This window comes from Balaenoptera ricei, chromosome 4, assembly GCF_028023285.1.
Source record: "Balaenoptera ricei isolate mBalRic1 chromosome 4, mBalRic1.hap2, whole genome shotgun sequence".
Lineage (NCBI taxonomy): Eukaryota > Metazoa > Chordata > Mammalia > Artiodactyla > Balaenopteridae > Balaenoptera > Balaenoptera ricei.
In genome coordinates this window covers 159,861,848-159,884,633 of record NC_082642.1, presented here as the reverse complement: position 1 = coordinate 159,884,633, position 22,786 = coordinate 159,861,848, and the positions used below count along the sequence as shown (strand labels likewise).

The window sequence follows — 22,786 nt, the reverse complement described above, 5'->3', positions numbered from 1 at the left end:
TCATGATAATATGATGCCATTTCTTTCAAAATAAACATCAAGCAAAGAAAAGTGAGCACAATTATAAACTTTTTCTTTGTATATGGGTCACTGTGCTAGTTCTGTATTTTTAGAAGACTTTAAGACATCATTTAAAAGTTTAAAAGAAAGATGAACACCCTTTACAATGGTGTCATGTAGGACTCACTGTAATGAACTCTCAAATATTATAAAGACAACCTCTCAACAGAAGAAAAAGATTCCCACTCTTATGCTAGCAAGGAGACACAGAATCAGAAGCCTCACTAGCCAGCTGTAGGTTGTAGAAATGACACTTTATATCTAAAAAACTTCTTAAACACTTTCATTACTCAAGAGTCTTCTACAAGTGTAAGTGACTAATTCTTAATTCTCATTTCATTTCCTATAGGAACCATGCGAATATATTGTATTTAATGTTTTTTAAAAAACAACAACAAAAGATGATTTAATCATTAGGTAAATAAACAGCAGCTTCCATACTATTCAAAAGTGGGGAAAGCTATATTGAGAAAAGAATTTGTTTCTAAAATTTCATTACTCACCCCCAGCACCAAAGTTGACAACATACTGAGAAAACAGAGCATCCAGCTCATCGTACTGCACCAGGGCATCTTCAAACTGCTGCAGCATCTCAAAAACAAAGGCAAGTTCCTCCTATTTACCCAAAAAAAGTTAAAAAAAAAAAAGCAAAAATATAAATCAGTGTTTTGAAACAAGTAGCTATGAAAGATTACAACAGAGAAAAGCATGCAGCATAATGAATAACGCTTGTGCTATACCAAGAAAAGATCAATTTAATGACCCCACATGTCAACATTTATGCACACACAGAGAGAAGACTAGAAAGAAGCAGGGAACGGCCAACATGATCCCCCGAGTCTCTGCGTGACCTACCAGCAGACGGGGCCTGACTGGTCAGCCTCTCGTCCTCAGTATTTCCCTGGACCCCAGACACACACTTTTTCATTAGAATTCTGCTATATGGAAGAGCAGAATTTTCTCCTCCATTTACCTATTTATTTATATCTATATAGACTCATGGATATGAATTTTACCCCACGGGTTAAAACCGAAGTCTGTTAGTACTTATTTTGTTGCACAAACTGTTCCCGCTTTGGCCATTGAGGGGGCTCCTGGAGGTGGTGCATATCTTCTTTTGACAGACCTCCACCTTTCTTGTGCACCTCTTAACTTTCTGGTTCTACACGATACTGTATTTTCCCTACACCAGCCCTGCAATCAACCACTTCCACAGGAGCCCTGGCACCTTTTATTGGAGAATGCAGTTTAGAAACCAAGAACTTGGCACTGAGTGTGTTCATTGCTACTGAGGTGTCATTTTTTTCTAGGCCCCATCAGAGGAGAAAGCAAGGAAATATATGTATATGTATTAACCCTCACCTACACATACCTCTGTATTTGTGAATCTATCTAGCCAGCAGCCATCCAACCATGGGTTCACACTGATTCTAAACCAGCACCACTGGGTTCATTTAGACTCCCTCTTTCCTGGTTTGTTACTCTTAAAAAATAAGCTTAATAAGCTTGAAGGGTAAAGAGACAGGGAAATCTGAAAGATCTGTCATTGGTCAATCATACAGGGAATTATGAACACATTCAAATTCCCTTATGTGCCCAAAATCATCCAAATACCACTAAGACAGAAGCATCAGAATAAGAGATAAACTTCAAAATTTCTAATGAGAATTGGTTTTTTACTTATTCAAAGTGCATTATTTCTTCAATGATTAATATACAAGTGATGTTTAAATATGAAAATTACACTTTTTCAGTCAAAACACGGTGAACAAGAACAAGGAACCCTAAGAGCAACATTCTTATCACTCTGCAGTATTAAGAAGGTCTCCTCCCCCAAACTACTCTATTACACATCCCTTTGTTCTCTTAAGACTTTTCTTCTTAAAAGAGAAAGAGTTGGGACTTCCCTGGTGGCACAGTGGTTAAGAATCCGCCTGCCAATGCAGGGTACACGGGTTCGATCCCTGATCCAGGAAGATCCCACATGCCGTGGAGCAACTAAGCCTGTGCGCCACAACTACTGAGCCCGTGCTCTAGAGCCCGTGAGCCACAACTACTGAGCCCACGAGCCACAACTACTGAAGCCCGCGCACCTAGGGCCCGTGCTCTGCAACAAGAGAAGCCACCGCAATGAGAAGCCCGTGCACCGCAACTAAGAATAGCCCCTGCTCGACACAACTAGAGAAAGCCCGCACACAGCAATGAACACCCAACGCAGCCAAAAATAATAATAATAATAAATAAATAAATAATTTTTTTTTAAAAAGAGAGAAAGAGTTGATTACAGACCATACTTCTGTAAACTAGAGTAAAGAAACCAGCTAAAGACAATCTTTTATTGGAACCCAAGGTTATAAAACAAAACTACAGAGGAAACGTTCTTGGGAAGTCACAATTTAATCACAGCGCCAGGCAGGGAGTGGACGTCTTTATCATCAGGATCATCACCACTGCTGGGGCTCCTCTGCCTAAGCCATGTCCACGGTAGACGCCCCAGGAGGCCCGAGACACTAACAAAACCAGAATTACTCTGAGGACAAGGCCACTTCATAAAAGGCTAGATGCCAAGCTGTGAAGCAGCAGGGCAGCTGACAGAATGATTACTCAGCAGACCATCTCTGATCCTCTGCTTAAGAAGCCAAGAGAATGAAGCATCATTTGTTACCTACTGTATTGTCTTTTGGTTTTAAAAACTATGTCAATATGAATTACCAAAAGAGAGCTGCCTTAGTCATGAAGAATGAAAGAGGGAACGAGAGAAGAAGGAGACAGCCTAGTTCTATATAATCAGCCACGTACCTGCACCATGAAGTAGTCACAGAAGCTCCAGCCTGGCTCAGTTCTCTTCTCCCTCAAGGTTCTCATGTCATCCTCAAACTTGCCCAGGTTCTTGGTAAAAGACATAAGAAGCAACGTCCTGAGTTTGGTCAGGAAAGCATTCCAGGATTCCTGAGTTCGGGAGGAGTCCTTCAAGGGGTCGGAGAGCACGGCACACCTGTGGCGAGATGGACGGACTGTGGAGAAGCCACCGCAAGCACAGAACCGCTGCCCCACGGCCACCACTTCCCTGGGCTGCAGGTTGGCTTCCTCCCTCCCCTTCCTTTCTTCCTTCTTTAACGGGTAAAAAACATTAGGCAGGTGGTGAGAAATCAGATTAGGAAAAGGCTTCATCGTGAACTGGTCTAATGCCACATGAGCAGTCGGTGCTGTTCCCAAGAGTGTTGCTGTAGAATGGACTGGAAAGGGGGAGAGGGATTTATGATGAGTCTTGAGTCTTAGATCCTGTCTCCAGGGCTCTCTGTAAAATAAGGTGATCGTATCTCACTCAGTTCCCAAACCCCATTTGCCCTGCCCCCCTTCAAAAACCTTTTGGTTCCTTGTAACTGACAGACTAAACTTTAGATGTTTTAACATGGCACACGAGGCCCATGACAACACGGACCAACCCAGCTGTCCAGCTTTGGTTCCTACTATCTCCAGCTCAAGCCCACTCAGCTTCTCATGCTCTCCCATCTTTTTACCCAGCACCTTCCCCGCACAGCCCTGCTCAGCCGACACACCCTCACTGAACCTCTCCCCCAGCCCCGCCCCCGCGGCTCTGCGCTTGGCCCCACTGCGATTCCACGATTCCACGACCACAGCAGTCAGTGTGCCCTGGAAACACCTTCTCTCTTTGCTGGTCTGTTTCTCCCACCAGACTGTGAGCTCCTCGAGAGCAGCGTTAATAAATACTTGATAAATAAAGGCTTAGAAAGATATTGCTTAACTTGTAGGTATAATACAATTTCACTACAAAAAGACTTTGTATGCATGGTGTAAAAATATCAAAGGCATAAAATTACAAGTGTGTCCAATGGATTTGGAAAAGGCAACACATTCATCCGGGAGATTGGAAGAGGTAACTTTCTTTATCCTTGATAACAATAATTCAGAAAGATGAATACATCTGAACACAGAAATAACTTTTAAATATTGATGCTATGAGTTTCAACATTCCTCCTCTGTAAATATTTTACCTGAACTACCAGCAAGTAGCAAAATGAACAGATTCTAAGTTTCATTTTCTCTGGGCCCCATCATACCTCTTGGAGGGAGGACTAAAGCTATGGATTATAAATCAGTGGACAAAGGGTGAAACAGCCATAGTCTAGGCGGTCCACCAGGTGAGTAATCAGTACCAAGAAGAAAATTTTTAAGTCGGTGGCTGGCTTTAATCCAGTCATTCCATCCCCACTAGATTCTGTTTCTTCCCCTGAAAGATAAAGGGGTCCAGTCAGCTCACTCCTAAGCCCCCTCCCTCAAAGGACTAACGTGTATTTATTCACTATATGAGCTGCGAGGGTCTATCAGCTCAGTAGTTTCTCCTTAAGGCATTCTCAAGGATTATAATCCATGTTTATTCCTGACCAGACAGAGTTCTCTATACCTACAAGGGGTAGATGAAAAAGGAAACTGACGCAAACACCAATCACCAAAACGATATTTTCCTGCAGTGACCTGGAGCTTATCCATCAGAAAATATATTCATTACACTCTCCATCCCTTATTATGCCCTTCAACATTTACTGTTTCTACTACATCTTCTTCTTCTCTTATCAATTAACACAACAAACTATGCTTCAGAAATTCACATCGAGCGTCGTTAACTGAGAAAGGGAGAACCCACAACAGCCCCTCCAGTCAGGGCTGGCGGAGTCCGACCTGGCGTAGAGCAGCGCCCACAGGGCGCGTGGCTGCACGGCGGGGAGCTCCAGGCCGGGGTCTCCGCCAGCCACGGGGACGCTGCTGGCACAGACAAGGAGCACACGACCCTCTGCCTCAGCATCGCTTACCAAAAGCCTGAAAACGCACAAAACTTTCACCAAGCAATTTTCCTTTTAGGGAGTTATCCTAAGGAAATAATTAAGGATGTAGATAACATCTGAGCTAGAATGATGTTTGTAATTTTATAATAATAAGTAAGCAATAACTTATAAGTCCAGCAGAGGACTGTATAAATAACTTATAGTGCTTTAATACTATGGACTACTCTATACTAACTAACAATAATAGCGTAGAAACACAGTTACTGTTCAGAGAAAACATTTTGTATTAAGTGAAATCTATACTTTAAGAGTACAGATTTGTCAAAGGTGGCTTTGCAAATTCATGAAAATCAAAATGTTAGAAGGCATCTCTAAATACTGAAGATGAAATGTTAAAAATTTTAGTAAGTTAAATTTTTCGTACAAAGAATAGTCATTAAAAGCAAGTTAGTTTTAAATGGGCCTAGCAGAAACATACTTTTGGAAATTAGATAAAATTATAACGTAGACAAAAGTAATCAATAAGCACTTCAGAAAAATTATTACACAATTTGAACTCTTCATAAGTTTAGACTAACACACCCCATTAGTAGCAATTTATTTACTTAACAAAATCCCAAACAAATATGATTTCTTTTGTTATATTAAAAACCACTCAAGGACTTCCCTGGTGGCGCGATGGTTAAGAATCCTCCTGCCAATGCAGGGGAAATGGGTTCGAGCCCTGGTCTGGGAAGATCCCACATGCCACGGAGCAACTAAGCCCACATGCCACAACTACTGAGCCCGCACACCTAGAGCCCGTGCTCCGCAACAAGAGAAGCCACCGCAATGAGAAGCCCGCACAATGCAACAAAGAGTAGCCCCTGCTCGCCGCAACTAGAGAAAGCCTGCATGCAGCTACGCAGACCCAATGCAGCCAAAAAATAAATAAGTTAATTAATTAAAAAACAAAACAAAACAACACAAAACACCACCACTCAGAGGCCGTTCGGGTTTGACTTTGGGCTCCCCCATCTCAGCATTCCCTGTGGCCCACTTCCCCTCAGATGGTAAAGCTGCTCTCTTCCCTCCAGGCCTTACGGCCGTCCACTCTTCTTTCAGAACAAAAATGTTAGTACACCTAACCACAGAGAGGAAAAGGACACTCAGTAATGGAGCATCTAGCAGAATGTTAAACTGATTCCTTTGAGATAACTAACGTATGAATAACAGACCTCAGAAAAAAAATCCCCAGAAGTCCAGATTGAGTGAGATTTCCCTAAGATAAACTGTAAGCTCAACCATCTAATTCAAACTTTATTTTTTTTTTTTTTTTACTTTTTTTGTTTGTTTATTTATTTTATTTATGGCTGTGTTGGGTCTTCGTTTCTGTGCGAGGGCTTTTTCCAGTTGCGGCAAGCGGGGGCCACTCTTCATCGCGGTGTGCGGGCCTCTCATTATCGCAGCCTCTCATTGCGGAGCACAGGCTCCAGACGCGCAGGCTCAGTAACTGTGGCTCACAGGCCTAGCCGCTCCGTGGCATGTGGGATCTTCCCAGACCAGGGCTCGAACCCGCGTCCCCTGCATTGGCAGGCAGATTCTCAACCACTGCGCCACCAGGGAAGCCCTAATTCAAACTTTAAATAAAGCAAGTGTGAACATTACTGTGTACCCAGTATTGTGTGGAACATAGAAAGGAAGCCCACACATGGCTCCCTCCCCGAAGAACTGTCAGCTCATCAGGTGGCCCTGACACAGGATGCGGTCACGTGGCAGCCACGTGGCAGGCTCTGGTTGGGACTCCTGGCCGCACACACCCAGGATCTCTTCCCTTAACTCCTCGCACGTCCTTCATTTCTTAGCCCCCAGAGCAGGCCAGCTCCCCTACTCCCAGCTCTTGCCGCACTCTGGAACCTTCTGCCTGGGCATTTGCCACTGTGGTGACCGCAGGTGTGATGACTTGGGTGTGAAGTAATGCCCGCCTCTGCCACTAGACCACGCAGTACCAGAGCAGGGACGAGGCTCACCACTGCAGCCCCAGCACCTCAAGCGCTAAACTGGCCGGGTGTTAAGAGAGGCACTGGCCGGCACGGCTAGGCGTGGACTCACTGGAGAGGCGGGAAGTGAGCTACCAGCAGGAGAGAACAGGGCCCAGACACGGCTGAGCAAGAGGGGAAAGTCAGTCCAGGCACTGAAGCAGCCACCAACGTCTCAGGTTCCCTTTTAAAGTTTCTGAATTAGATTAAACCAGCATTTTATAACTTCTGGCTTAAGGAACTCTTACTAGGTGTTAAGGTAAACAAAACACAGGGTCCCAGCACCAAGGAACGCCCAAGGAGCCCTGCTGTACACAGGCTGCAGACGTCTCAGAGCCCTTCCTGTGCTAACACCCATCACCGGCCTTCCAAGGGGACCCACTGTGGTCTCTCCCACGGTCACCAGGCCTCGGGGCCTCCCCTGCCAGGCAACCCGCTGCAGATGACTGTTCAGAGTTTCTCGCCAGCCAGCCAGGAGCTCCACGAGGAGAGGGACCTGGTCTTCTCTTCAGCACCCATCACATGCTCAAGTGTCAGGCATAGGACACGTGCTCACAGAGCGAATATTTACTACTACCTGGAAGCCAGTAAACTATGTCATCCAGACATCAGCCCAAAGAGGTAAAATGAAACATACACTTACCTGTCACTCTGTTTATTACAAAAATCGTTTCTTATTTTGTCCACAATAGAAGTTCGGGGAAGGATGTTGGTTTTGTTTTTTTTCTTGGCATCATTTTCAACTACCACTATTAACCAGTCCACGGAGCTGTGAGCTTTCAGAACATTCTGCCACTTGGTGAGGTCGTCTTTTACTGTAGCTTTATACACTTCAGTATCCTGAAAATAAACAATTCACTGTGAAAGCAGGTTAATTAATATCCTTTAGTTTACATGCCAAACGTGTCCGAGAACAGAAGACAGCGTGCCTTTCTGCTCCGGGACGGGGAGACAGCACGGAAGCCCGGCGCTGGTCCCGGCTGCTGGCGCTCCGGGCAGGCTCAGCCCCACGCCCCACGTGTGCACCGTCCCCCAGACCGGGACGCCGAGGGGAGGTCTTCCAGCGCTACAGAGGAAGAGGTGGAGAGGCAGAGGGCCGAGCAAGCTGCCCACAGCGACACAGTCTGCTAAGTAAGCTGGGACTTTAAAAGGCCCCCCAGGTCTGCAGGGCCAGAGGCCCTGGGCCCAAGCACAACAGGGTCCCAACACAGTCACAGCCCCGCCTTGATGGGAGAGGCGAGTGGCTCGTCCCACTTCAGGCCAGCTGCCATCCCGGGGCGAGGGGGGGGGGGGGCGGCCTCCCCATGGTTCCTCCGCAGCCCCTCAGCACTCTGGGAGCCCCCAGAACCACTCCAACCTCAAGGCCACGTGCAGGCCACGTCAGGGGCAAGGCAGCTTCAGAGGCGAACCCGAGTAAAGAGGACACTCTAGGGCTTTTGAAAGTTGTTCTCATTCACGTGGCTCGATAGGGGAGCCGGCCTGGGCCTAAAAGTCAAAGCTGCTCCTGACTCAGAGCACCACACCCCAGCCTGCTAAAGAGCGCCCCCCGCCTGCACGAACGCCAACGAGGCGAGCCTCGGTTCTCTTCCAGGAAGAAGCAGGGAAACAGAAGTCCTCCTTGCTTTGTAACTGTTTACAACTGACGTTATGCTCCATCAATCCACTTAGCAGATTCAGAGTGAAAAAACCAAGATGCTTAACTCATGTCAATATCAGGCACTTGAAAACCTTTGGAAACTATAATTAATAGCTACTGCCTAAATATATGCTTTCCCCTCTTTTAATAGAAAGATTCCTTACTATCCTGCCTATATTTTCTCCGGATTTTTTAGTCTCTATCGAGTAACACTCATGTGATTGATCCATGAATGAGTTAAATCTCAAATTCTGTATCAAGTCCCTCCTTTCGTTTAATTAATAAGTGAAAAGCTCCAAAAGGCAGTACTTAAAAATTTTAAGAACTGCTATGTCTTCAGTTTAAATTTGAAATAAGTACAATCTGAAAAAGATCTTTTGGTTAAAAATTAAAAGGAAAACCATCCTGCAAAAATCTAATTTCTGTGAATTAATATCCAACAGTAACATACACATATACTGCATATTTTCCATACAATGGCAGTGCTTAGGACTGGAAGCTTAGATTTTACAATGCTGGTGTTCTGTCGGAACCCAGATGCATGACGCCTGGAAAGTGAAACCAAAAGGCCAGGGGGCTGCAGCCACAGACCCCGGCAGCTTTAAAATCAAGGCGCAGACACAAATCACAGGGCGGACAAGGGGCGGTGAGGAACCCTGACAAGCTCCAAGGCCGTCCCGGGGCCAGCTCAGGGCGCCCTTCACCAGAATCCACACTGAGGAGAGGTGGCCGCACCCCAAGGGGACACCAGCCCCTCTCCTGGGGACATCCTGTGGCAGCTTGTGGGGACTCTCGGGAAGAGGTCTCGCTGAGCAGCCGGCTGGACAGAGTCCCCCAAAGTTCTGGCGGAATCGGGAGGAAAGAACCCAGTCCATCACTCACGACGGTGAGCAAACAGTGAACGTTCCTAAAAAGACTCGCTGACTCTGCAGAAGAGGAACCCAAGCTGAGCCACTGAGGTTAAGGGTCTCTCAGGAAACCACAGCGAAGAGAGGAAGACGCCATCACAGGGAAGGAAGGGGGACGAGGGGGTCCTAGTGGGGAGCAGCCGCCCCGGTGCCAGAGCCAAGCCAGGTGAGGAGGGCATCACAGAGCAGATGACAAAGGACTGGGGGCTGGCTTGGGGTGTCCCAGGCCAAGCAGGGCAAACAGGGCCTCCGAGGGGGGTCATGGGTCACATGAGGTGGGGAGGGGGTGATCCAGCAGAGCATCAGCCCCGGAGCCGGGGGTGGGGGGGGCCCCCACGCCACAGGGCAGCAGGACGGCAGTGACGGGAAAAGGTTCACAGGCAGCGATGATTCCAATAAGCAAACCTACAGACGATAATGAGTGCCTGGCTTCTCCAAGCCGGAGAAGGGGGACTCACAAGGATGGAAAGGGAAGGAACTATGTCTCAAGTAGTATAATATGACTTGGAGGAAAGAGGTGCATACTGTAAACCAGAGTTCCCCAACCCCCCGGGCCAAGGACTGGTACCGGTCCACGCCTATTAAGAACCGGGCCACACAGCAGGAGGTGAGCGGCGGGCGAGCGAGCGAAGCTTCGTTTGTTGCTCTCCATCGCTCCCCATCACTGGCATCACCACCTGGACCATCCCCCCACCCCACCCCCATCCTTGGAAAAACTGTCTTCAATGAAACCGGTCCCTGGTGCCAAAAAGGCTGGGGGCCGCTGCTATAAACCCTAAAGCAACTAGTGAAATAACATAACAAAGAGTTTTACTTTTAAATCTAAACTCCTAAACATTGTCAACTTGCTCCAAAAAATTTTCTTAACAGATGGTAATCAAAACTATCAATAGGAACTTCCCAGGTGGCGCAGTGGTTAAGAATTCACCTTCGAGCCCTGGTCCGGGAAGATCCCACGTGCCACGGAGCAACTAAGCCCGTGTGCCACAACTACTGAGCCTGCACTCTAGAGCTCTCGAGCCACAACTACTGAGCCCGCGTCCCACAACTACTGAAGCCCGCACACCGCAACGAAGAGTAGCCCTCACTCCCGCAACTAGAGAAAGTTTGTGCACAGTAACAAATACCCAACCCGGCCAAAAAAATTAAGTAAGTAATTAAAATTAAATTAAAATTTTAAAAGACTATCAATAAAACAAAACAAAAAAACTAAAACAAAACAAAAAAACCCCACAGGCTCCCTACTAGAAAACAAGTTTAAGGAAAAAAAAAAAAAATCATCCATAATGCCCACAAAAACTACACCTAGCAAAAAAATTCAAGACTTCTATGAAAAACATTATGACATGTTATGAAAACATATAAAAGCCATAAAGAATGGAGAAACAAACCAGGTTCCCAGAGGAGAAGATTCATGATCATTAAAATTCTTCTCAGATGAACGTGTAACTCTTTCAAAACAATCCCAATCAAAACACCTCAGTCTTTTGTTGTTTTCTTTTCAGTCACTGTTCCAGTTACCTATGGCTTTGTAACGAACCACTACAATACGCAGTGGTCCAGAAGATTTGCTCACAGACCTGCACCCTGGAGATTTGGTGGACAGCTCGTGTGCCCCACATGGTGTCATCTGTGGCACTGGAAGGCTGGGAGCGCGAAGGCAATGACGTCTGCTGGTGGACGCTAGCTTGTTGACAGGATCTGCCAGGGCTGGCAGTGCACACCTCCAGATGGCCTTCCCACAGGGGCACTGACTTCCTCTGAGAATGGTGGCCGGGATCTGACAGCAAGCATCCCAAGAGGATGCAGCAGAAGATATATTCCCTTTTAGGACAGTCTCAAGAGTCACAGCTTCCCTTCTGCCAGTCAGACCCACCCAGATTCAATTGGAGGAAACACAGACCCAGGCTCTCATGGCAGGAATGTCACTGCCGTGCAGAGAAGAACACGTGGGATGGGAGATACTCGTACAGACATTTTTGGAAAATAAAATCTGTACACCTAACAATCGGATTCTAAAATTCATATGAAAGAGAAAATGCATGCTAGCCAAGAGATTTATTTTAAAAGAACAGATATCAATACATATTATAAAAATGTAATTAAATGTAATTAAATGTAATTAAATGTCTGGTCCAGGCATAGAACAGACAATGATTAATAGAACTGATGTGTCCAGAATATTGTGCATAAAGGATACTGCTTTAAAATAAAGGTGACGGGACTTCCCTGGTGGCGCAGTGGTTAAGAATCCGCCTGCCATCCCCCATGCAGGGGACATGGGCTTGATCCCTGGTCCGGGAAGATCTCACATGCAGCGGAGCAATTAAGCCCGTGTGCCACAACTACTGAGCCAGCGTGCCTAAAGCCCATGCTCCGCAACAAGAGAAGCCACCACAATGAGAAGCCAGTGTACCACAACGAAGAGTAGCCCCTGCTCGCCGCAACTAGAGAAAGCCCGCGCGCAGCAACGAAGACCCAATGCAGCCAAAAAATATAAATAAAAATAAATAAATAAATAAATAAATAAATAAAATAAAGGTGACATTTTCAGTAAGTGGGGAAAAGGTAGATTATGAAATGATATTGGGTCAAGTTGCTCCCCATTTAGACTACAAATTAGACACTGAACCCACACTGCTCCTACCGTATACAAAAATAACTTGAAGCTATACAGATCCAAATATAAAACACAAATTATAAAAATATTAAAAGAAAATATAGGAGAAAATCACTTATTATCTTCAGATAGACAAGGCCTTCCTAAACATGAAACACTACTCAGAAACCATGTTTTTAATGACATATTTCATTCCATAAAGATTATAATAGTTATTAATATCCATGCACTAAATAATACATCAACTACCTATATGAAACAGAAACTACAGAAGATGCAGGAGAAATAGAAACATTCTAATAATAGAAGACTTTAACATACCACTGTCAGTTAAAGATAGATCAAGTGGACAAAACAAAATATAAACGACCTCAACAACATAATCAGTACAATAGCTCTTATGGGTACATATTTAATATTACAATCTAAAAACAAAGAAAATACATTCTCAAGTACACATGGAACATCCACAAACACTTTATTAGGTCACAAAGAAAAAAAATTTTCCTAATAGCAGAAAATATTGAAAACACTACTCTAATCACAATGCAATAAAATTAGAAATGTTAAAGTGAAAATATTTTTAAACTTCCTTCTGGAGATTAAAAAACTTTCTGTTAAACTATTGAGTGTAAGGGGCGATACAAACAGAAAATAGAGAATTTCTGAAAAATAGTAACAGAACATGGGGATATATTTAAATTCACATCTTTAAAGACCTATATCACTAAAAATTTAAGAATGAAAATAAATGCACTCCCAACTTAAAAAAACTAGGAAAAGAACAAAGTAAACTATAAGAAAACAAAAGGAAGGAAATAATAAAAATGGAAGCAGAAATTAATGAGATAGAAAACATGCTACTAGTATATCAGATTAATAAATAAAACTCCTGTTTCTCTGGGGGGGGAAAGAAACAACTAGCTAATTTAATCAAGGAAGAAAGGAAGAAAACACAAATATACAAAGAAATAATGATGGGGAAATATCTATTGACACAGAGCATATTTTAAAAGTTGAAAAAAGACCACTTCATACACCTCAATGAAAAGAAATTTTAAAACTGAAATGTATAATTTCTAAGAAAAATACAGTTTATCAAAATTGACAAATGGCTGAAACAGACCAATTTCCATGGAAGGGATACAGAAAGTGATCAAGGAACTATCCCACAAGAAAGTACCAGGCCCAGATGGTTTCTCAGGAGAACTCCATCAAACCCTAGAGACCAGACAGTACTAGTGCTACATAAATTGTTTCAGATATAGAAAACAAACAAAAACTTCCAAGTTATTTTTATGAATCAAGTATAACATTGATACCTAAACCTGATAAACACAGCAGAAAAAAAAGTTATAGACCAATCACTTGTGAATATATTGATAGATGCAAAAAATCCTAAATAATGTGAACCAATACCACATTAAGAAAATAATACTTTGACCAAGTGGAATATACCAGGAATGCAAGTATGGTTCAATAATAAGAAACCCATTAATGTAATTCAACACATTAGTAGACATAAGTGGGAAAAATCATATGATTATCTCCACCAGGTATGAGAAAGCCTTTAATAGGATTCAACAGTGTATTCCTAATAAAAACCCTCGAGAAAATAGGAACGGATGGAAGTTCCTTCACACACTCGCTCAAATTTACCTTATTCCCATAGCCAGCACCCTACTGTGGGGAGACACCACAGGCATTCCCACTGAAGTCAGGAACAAGGAAAAGATACCCACTGTCTCCACTGCTACTAGACAATGTCTTACAACAGGAAAAGCAATTTGAGGCATAAGAACTGAAAAGGAAGAAATAAGACTCTCTGCAGGTGACAGGATAGGATATCTGGAAAACCCTAGACTTTGGGGCCTAGAGAACCAATGATAAAACTAACTCAAGCAATAAAAGAATTCAGCAAGGTTAACATGAAAAAAATCAATGTCTTCATATACAAAAAAAATAACCAACTAGAAGATATAATGGGAGAGAAAACCCCGTTGACAATAGCAACTAAAAAGTAAAATACTTAGAAAAGTAATTTGATACTAAAATCCATGTGGAAAAACAAACATGCCAGAGCAACTAGGCAAACACTGAAGAGCATGACCCCTGAGAGAGGACCAGCCCGAGCAGGTACGGATGTGGACTGTCAGTCTAGGGAAAGCACAAACTGCACACAAACTCTGAACTCTTCACAGCAGGTTTGTCCCCGGCTGTAGCACAGGTGTAGCCATTCTGAAACTATCCCATGCATACTGGAGGACTGAGCAGGTGAGTGAACGTGTTGACGCGTCAGAGCCAGGGTAGATACAAACACGGAACAGGGTAGGGCAAGAAAGAGCCCTGTGGGGTTAGGCTAAAATCAGAGGCATCAGCATCAACTCATGATTTCTAAGACACATGCTTCCCTAGCCCTGTGTAGTCAAAAGGCATAGAAGCGGGGACACTCCCACAGTGCCAAGGGAACCAGGGCTCTGTGAAAAAATGGCTGATGCCAGCACAAGAGTAGCAAAGGGACAAGAACCCAGAATACCTTGTTGTGCCGGAAAGTTAGAAAGTGCTCAAAAGGACACAGGAGCCAGATTGAAGTGACTCTCACTGGCCAAATCTGGGACAACTTGAACATCAAAATAAGTAAGGGTAATTGACTATAAAGCACTAAATAAAACAAAAGCCCACACAGGCTCTTCCCTAGAGTAGAGCGCTGACTGATAAATTTGGGGAAGTGGTATGTGCAAGCCTTGGTAATGACTGGTGCAGGAAGAATCATCACTGGGGGCTAAATCTAGTCTGGATTTTGGAGGGGTTCCCGTCACTGTGCGATAGGGGTGCCTCCCTGGGCGTAAACCGTGCAAACAACATGGCTTATGCTGAACATCTGCATTCCCCCGGGAGTCTAGCCACCCCTGGAGTTTTGCTGTGTGCCAGGCGGAGGCTGCCTATGTGCCTGGCCCAATAAAAACCCTGGGCGCCAAGTCCCCAACGAGCTCCCCTGGTGGACCGCATCTCACATGTGCTATCACACTTGTTCTCGGGAGGAAGCACATCCCACGTGACTCCACTGGGAAAGGCTACAAAGCAAAGTCAGCAAGGGCAACAGGTGCACGGTGTGAAGGGGAGAACAGGCGTGAGCTTCAAGTCCTTTCTCATTAAAACTACAAAAACTACTTCTGCATCCTCAGTTTCAGGTTAAAATGTCACAATATGTAACGATTTATATATTTTGTATACTGCTAAATGCTTGTTTTATTAGAGTCAAACAGACAGGAAGAAATGACCCACAGAATTTTCTGTTCGTTCATGAAAGAAGAATTCCGTCAAGAATGGGTTCACGAATACAGAACTGCCAAGTACGAGTAAAGGCCACAGTGCCCGCAGCTGCAGCGTCCCCTCCCTCAATGGGCATCCCAGAGCGCCTCCTGCACCAGACACAGATCGTGAGTTAGAAGACACAGTCCCCTGCCCCCAGAGAGCCCGCAAACCAGAACCAGAGACAAACAAGGATTCGCAAGTACAGTAACTGTCATGATGGTGAGTACAGGGTGTTATGAAAACAAAGCTCAAAGTAAATATTAAAAATACCTAGTGCCCACTAGGCCACAGTGAGATGGCTCACAAGAACTGGAAACACAAGTAAGACTATATTTGGTGATCACCACGAGTGCCCCGCGCTGGGCCAGAGCAGAAAATAGGCCACGGCAAAGCCACACGCTTGGCTGAAGGATGGATAAAAGAGAAGACTACCAAAAAATTAAAATGAAAAAGTAAATTTCAAAAAGTATAGCTGTCTTAGCAAAACCCAGACCTCTGAATCTTAACCCCATTCCAAGACACGTTCTTGTAACTTTTCCCTTTAAATGAATACTTACACAGCATTCCGTCCAATAAATATGAAGAAAGGGGAACGTGAGCAGAGCTTTGTTTCCTTCTTTGGGCAGCAGCTCCTCTTTGAATTGAACAAAGTTAGATTCTAGGTGAATCATCTTTGGAGCTCGGCCATAGGACCTATAAACAATTTTTAACAAGTCACTGAGAAAAATGAGAATGTTTAGCAGAAAGAAAAGGAGGAAACGACAACAACAATTTAATCCTATCTATGAGTTCAGAAGTACACATAGGGCACTAAGCCTGAACTGTAGCGATTACATATGCTACCCGAAAAGACGCTGTAACTTAGTTTAAACACAGCCCACGTGGACACGTCAAGGCTCCCCATAAATCTGTCGGCTTTACTTTGCCTGCAACACAGACTTCTAAGAAAAACGGACGTTAACCTACAGTCACTTTTAAAGAAGAAAAGAGTTTCCCAATTGTCAAAAGTGCTGTGTGAAGCTATCAAAGCTTTAAACTGCTCTAATACTTTTGTGACAACCCGTATTATCCAAAAAAGAGAACTGTCTGGTGAAAAAGAACAGGTTTCGTTCACATAGCATAAATAAAATAGTGGTAACCACCCTCCTCCATTTTTTCTCAACCCAAGAACAAAGGACACATAGAGAAATCCCACAAGCTGCACTCATCTAATCTATGGCTATCAGAGGGTATGGATGCTGTTTTATTATACTTATAAAAATAAATTATGCTACATACATCTTTTTTCCATACCTCTATTTTCCACCTCTACTAGCTGTATCTCTTTTAAATATCTATAGCTGGATTTTGTACTTTTTATCCAATCTAAGGAGTCTTGGTGATTAATAAGCTGAAACCAACCAAATTTAATGTGATTATGCTTGAACTTGTGGATTTTCTATTTCAGGCTCTCTATTTTTTTCTGTCCTTTGAGAGATTAATCAAGTTTTCTTTTTTCATCCTTCTTCTCTGTTAGTTTGAAAGCTTAACCATCTATTTCTTTTCTGCTGTTGGTTACATTTTAGTTTTTAATATGCATAAACTTAAATTTCCCTCTCAAAGACTGCAGTAAATGTCTACCTCTCCTTGAACAAGACAAAGATAGTACACTGTCTTCTCTCTGCTTTCCTCCACAATCTGAAATTTTAGATTTTTTAATTCTTAAAAGCATTGACACCATAACATAGCACAGTATTTATGACTTGCTTGCTGGCAGCTGCTTCCTTCATCCTGTGAATTCATGGTTCATTTCCCTTTTTCTTGAGATACATTCCTTAATTATTTCACAGAGAGTAGTACAGTTTCTGATCATACATGTCTGAAAATGTTTCCCAACGATCTCCATCCAGTGGCAAGCAGCAAATATAAGATGTGAACAGCACTCTGGAGAGAACACGTGTGGTGCCGTGCGGCCAGAGTGGCAGATCAGGGCCCCCGGCCATCCTGGGCCCAGCTGGCATCCTGTCTCTCCCAAGGCCTGGGGGAGGCTGAGGCAGTCTTCCTGCTTGTATGAGTGTGAATAATACAGAACTCTAGATTCAGAAGTACTTGCCCTCAAGACTCTTCTTAAATGCTATATTTTATGCTACATTCTAAATGCTGTTAAGAGACTGCAAATTTGGTTTTTCTTTTCTCCTTGTTGCTTGGCATGGCTTTTTGTTTGCTTTGTTTTGTTTCCATTCTGCTTGACATTCAGCGGCCCCTGCAATCTCCGAACTCACTGCTGGGAAAATCTTGATGCCAGTTCTTCAAGTATCGCCTGTCCTCCACCCTCTCTATACTCTCCTTCTGAAACAGCTTCTACAGGGACATTGAAACTTCTGGACTTGGCCTTCACGGCTCAGCTTTCCTTTCACACCTCCAACTCCAGCTCTCAGCATTCAACTCCAGAGTTTCCAAGCGCAATCTCCCAACTCACTACTTTGCTTTTCAGCTACACAGCAGTTCACTGCATCAAGTAAAGTTTCTGCTTCAATTTTTTTCCCCGAAGATCTAATCAATTAACTTAAAATTTCATCAAAGTAATATATATACACTTTAATATGTCAAATAGTACTAAAGAGCTTTATACACACACACACACACACACACACACACACCCACGGCAGAAGGAACCCTGCCCAGTCCTTCTATCACCCCTTTCTACCCCTCGCCTACCAAGGTCCTGGGCCCTGGGCCCTGTCACCTGTCAGGGACTCGCCTGCTTCTCAGGGAGCCACCTCTGCAGACACATGGGCTCAGCTTTCCCTCCTATTCCTCTGTCCATCCTCCTTCTCCCAAAGAGGCGTCCACGTCTCTGCTGCCGCCACTTCTGCCCTTCTCTGCCCTTGAACGTTTCTCGTTCTTTTTTCTCATTTAGTTTTCAAGAAGGTGAAGAGATGAAAATACGTATTAAATCTATGCAGTGTCTCTATTTCATTTTTTTCCTCATAACCCCCTTTCCTGTTTCTTCTATCTTTCTGAATGTTTAAATAACGTATACTATTGGAAACCCTCTACAGATTACTCCATTTCTTCAGGTATTAAAACTCTTCCGTTTGCTGGACTGTTTTCTCTCGTTCACAGCACTGTGCCTCTTGAGATGTTGAATACTTTTTCTGTAAGAGAATTCTCCCACATTCTGTACATTCTTCATATTACATGTAGGTAATTAAATACATTCCTTGTAACACTATAATCAGGCACAAAAATTAGACTAGATTCATTAGAGAGCCTGGATAAGTCACCTAGAATGTTAACTCTTCACGTTAGTAGATTACAAACTGGTGATCAGAAAGGAATAACACAGCAAGAATCAGAATTACACGAACATAAGTAACAACAAGAAATTCTTCATATGCCTTGGTTAAAATCAGATTACCGGTATTAACAAGTCACAATCCAAACATTTTCTACAAATAGTATCTAATCTTACCAGAAATTAGTCTTCCAGTAAGATAATTCAAAGTCAATTATTTCCTCAGAACAAGTCATTAGAGGAACAATTACAAACAATAGGGCAAACGGGAGGATTGATCTGGTTTCCCTCCTAATTTTTTTTTAATAAATTTATGTATTTTTAATTTTTATTTTTGGCTGTGTTGAGTCTTCATTGCTGTGCGCAGGCTTTCTCTAGTTGCGGCGAGCAGGGGCTACTCTTCGTTGCAGTGTGCGGGCTTCTCATTGCAGTGGCTTCTCTTGTTGCGGAGCAAGGGCTCTAGGTGTGCGGACTTCAGTAGTTGTGGCACGCAGGCTCAGTAGTTGTGGCACACAGGCTCAGTAGTTGTGGCGCACGGGCTTAGCTGCTCTGCAGCATGTGGGATCTTCCCGGGCCAGGGCTCGAGCCCATGTCCCCTACATTGGCAGGCGGATTCTTAACCACTGTGCCACCAGGGAAGCCCCTCCTTCCTAATTTTTAAGTAACATCTTTCTGTACACTTTCTCATCCTTAAGAGACGAGCCAGGAGCTCAGGGCAGAGAGAAGGCCTCATAAGACAGCAGACAGAGGCACCTGCTCTAATGTGGAATCGGAGTGTGCGTCTCCTTTCCAAAATGCCATGAGGGATCAGAAGCCATTCCTATAAAAGTGGGCCTTCAGCTCAGAAGAAGTGTCCCATTTCTACCGTCCTATGACTTGTCAAGAAAATCAACACATTCCTTAGAGAAGAAGGCCCACGATTACGTGGCTCCACTCAGTTTCCTGAGAACTTAGCCTTTAACTCTTACTACTTCACTTGCTCACACAAATGCCTACAAAACGAGGGAGATGCAGCAAAAACCAGAGGCGCCATACCTTCTCCATTCCATCGGTTCTCTTGGAAGCTGCTGGGAGAGCGTCGGATAAATAGAGGTAAATAAATTCTGATCTCCAGCACCTACAACAGGAATAAAAATGGCATTTTTAGGTAAATATAGGAAAAATGGCTCTAAAATTTATGAATTGGTATTTTTAGGCAACTTAATAATTTAGCAGAATGACATCACAAAACAAGATTTTTTCATATCTTTAAATAAGTGGTCTCAAGAAAACCAGCACTTGACATGTGATCTAACTAACCCTCGCCTGGCCTCTCTGAGGTGGGTATGATTCTCCCCACGAGGAGGAGGAGGAGGAGGATCAGGAAAGTGGAGTCACCTGCCTGGGGTCTGAAAGCTAAGGAGAGGCGGAGCGGGCCCAGCTCCAGCCAGCCTCGCCTCTGTGTCAGCTCACACAGCCGCTGCTCTCTTCAACTTGGACAAAACAGCCATGAAACTCCAGGCAGAGTAGGAAACCCGGACAAGTGAACATGAGTTTCTTCACCAAAATAAGTTCGATACGCATCCAAATGCCACTAGGATCCGAGACGTACAATACGCTCTCTGTGCCCATGCCACCCAGGACACCGGACACGCCTGCTCTCGTCCAGTCTACACAGGAAGTCCTGGAGGCAGACCCGACCTCACGGCCGAGGAGGGGGAGCACGAAGCTGGCTGGCTGCGGAGACCAGTGAGGAACCCAGGAGTGTCTGACTTCGCATGCTAAGCTGTGAATTCAGCTCTTTCATCCTAGCTTTGATGGAACTGAAAAATCCACTTAGCTCTCATAAAATGATAGCATAACCATATCGTACTTAGGCTTAAAAAGAACCTTTCAGGGCTTCCCTGGTGGCGCAGTGGTTGCGAATCTGCCTGCCAATGCAAGGGACACGGGTTCGAGCCCTGGTCTGGGAAGATCCCACATGCCGCGGAGCAACTAGGCCCGTGAGCCACAATTACTGAGCCTGCGTGTCTGGAGCCCGTGCTCCGCAACAAGAGAGGCCGTGATAGTGAGAGGCCCGCGCACCGCGATGAAGAGCGGCCCCCGCTTGCCACAACTAGAGAAAGCCCTCGCACAGAAACGAAGACCCAACACAGCCATAAATAAATAAATAAATAATTTAAAAAAAAAAAAAAAAAAAGAACCTTTCAGTAGATGACTCAAATTCTTATACTCAGAGGATCCTCTAACTTTAAGCAAAACCATTTTCCATTTGCTTTTGTATTGATCTTAAAGAAATCATTGGGAATTGATGTGGGCCATTAACACATTTGCTTATTTTGCTATCATGAGCCCCCCAAAAAAACCAAACCAAAACAAAACGAAACGATCCCCAAACCACATAACACTGTCAAGTGACTGCTGAAAGGAACGGTGTTTCTGGGCAGCTGAGCTGCTTATCCGAGAGGCAGTGGGGCACGGTGACTGGACACAGACGCCGAAAGGCTGATGGCCTGGCTCCCACCTGAGCTCCACCACCTACCAGCTGCGGACGCACGGGGAGACCACCGAGCCTTTCTGTGCCTCGGGGACCACCTGTGAAATGGGAAAATAAGCACAGCCTCCAACGGGGCTGTGGTGAGACTGAGTGAGTCAACACAAAAATCCTTGAACAAGGCCTGACACAAAGTAAATCCTTAATAAGGGTTCCTATTAATAATTTATTGTTGACATAAAAACAACTTTTATGTTTTAACTCATCATTTTTCATCATGTTCATTTATTTGGTAGTTGTCTTAGAAATCAAAGTAAGAAAACCTTCAGTTAGCTTCAGATTTCTTATCTTTGAGTGCCAACCCCTGCTGTCTCTTTTAAAGGTTCTAAGATTAACATATAAAAATCACTACACTTTGCTAAATAGAAATTAGGGCAAACACATAGAAGCTTTCTCCTCTTTCACTTGGTTTTATATATATATATATATATATATATATATATATATAGTCCTTGCAATAAAGTCTCACATAAAGGTACAGAGGGCGGAGTCAAGATGGCGTACTAGGAGGACGCGGAATTCGTGTCTCCACACAACTAGGGCACCTACCAGGCACCAGTGGGGGACCACAGACACCTAAGGGGACGAGAGGAACCCCCAACAACCAGGTAGGACGTGGGCATGGCGGGAGTGAAGGGGGAGGAGAAGTGGAGGCGGGAGGGGACTGGCGTCCCTGAGGGGCGGCTGGGGGAGGGGAAGGGATCCCACGCCTGAAGGGGGAAATTGGGGGACCACTGGGAGGGCAGAGGATCAAAAGGGAGCGTGGCCAGGTTGCCCCTGCCCGGGAGCCTGCTGAGATCCCAGGCCCAATCCTGTGCCCACCGAGGCCTCCTTCAGCCACGAGGGTCCTGAGGGAATGGGAGGGAGGGAAGGGGGAGCAAAAGTAAAGGCCGGACCTCCGGGGCCTGCACCCCTGAGGGGCGGCTGGGGGAGGGGAGGAGTTCCTACACCCAGCGGGACCCACCCACGGTTAGGGGTCCAGCAGCGACAGGGGAGATCCTGGGAGAGATGGTGGGGAGGGGTGCGAAGGAACGGACGGGAACGGGGCCAGTACTTGCCCTGTCCACTTAGGCACCAGGGAGCCTGTTGGGCTCCCGGGCCTAATCCTCTGCCCTCCCAGCCTCCCTCCTGCTGCGCAGAGCCCAAGCCCCCCCCCTACACTCGGAGACCCCCTCTGAAACCCCCTCCAAGGCACTGGGACCAAGCCCCGCCCACACACCCCCACTCAGGGCCCTACCTCCAGACTCCGGAGCTCCACACTCCAGAGGCCCTCCTTCCACGTGCTGCCTCTCCCCTTCCGCCCTAAGCAGAGGTCCCGCCCCACGCTCAAACGTCACCCCCCCACCCGCCTAGGTCCCGCCCCACCCTAAACCCCACCCCTGCCTAAGTTCCACCCCCACCTGAACTCCGCCCTCATAGCCAAGGCTTCTTTTTGTTGTTGTTGTTTTTCCCTCTTTTAGACTGGGGTTCTGTTTCACCTTGTTGATTCACTGTTGTTAATTCTTTTAGAATTTTATTTTTCCTAATAAATCTTTTATTTTTCTAATTTTATTTTATTCTTTATACTTTGTTAGTGATCTCTCCTTTTGGCTTGTTCGACCCCCCCTTTTCTTT

At 44.9% G+C, this 22,786-nt stretch overlaps 1 protein-coding gene across 3 annotated transcripts in view; it reads right to left on the bottom strand.

Annotated features, from left to right (window-relative positions):
• Positions 1–22,786, bottom strand: part of TRAPPC10 (trafficking protein particle complex subunit 10) — a 92,074-nt gene that overhangs the window by 43,124 nt on the left and 26,164 nt on the right. For all 3 annotated transcript variants that reach the window (XM_059921686.1, XM_059921688.1, XM_059921687.1), the window contains 5 exons: positions 19,675–19,756; positions 15,920–16,055; positions 7,527–7,723; positions 2,860–3,055; positions 564–675 (listed from right to left, as the gene is read on the bottom strand). In XM_059921686.1, the coding sequence (XP_059777669.1) occupies positions 564–675; positions 2,860–3,055; positions 7,527–7,723; positions 15,920–16,055; positions 19,675–19,756 (723 nt within the window). The remainder of the gene's footprint in view (positions 1–563; positions 676–2,859; positions 3,056–7,526; positions 7,724–15,919; positions 16,056–19,674; positions 19,757–22,786) is intronic.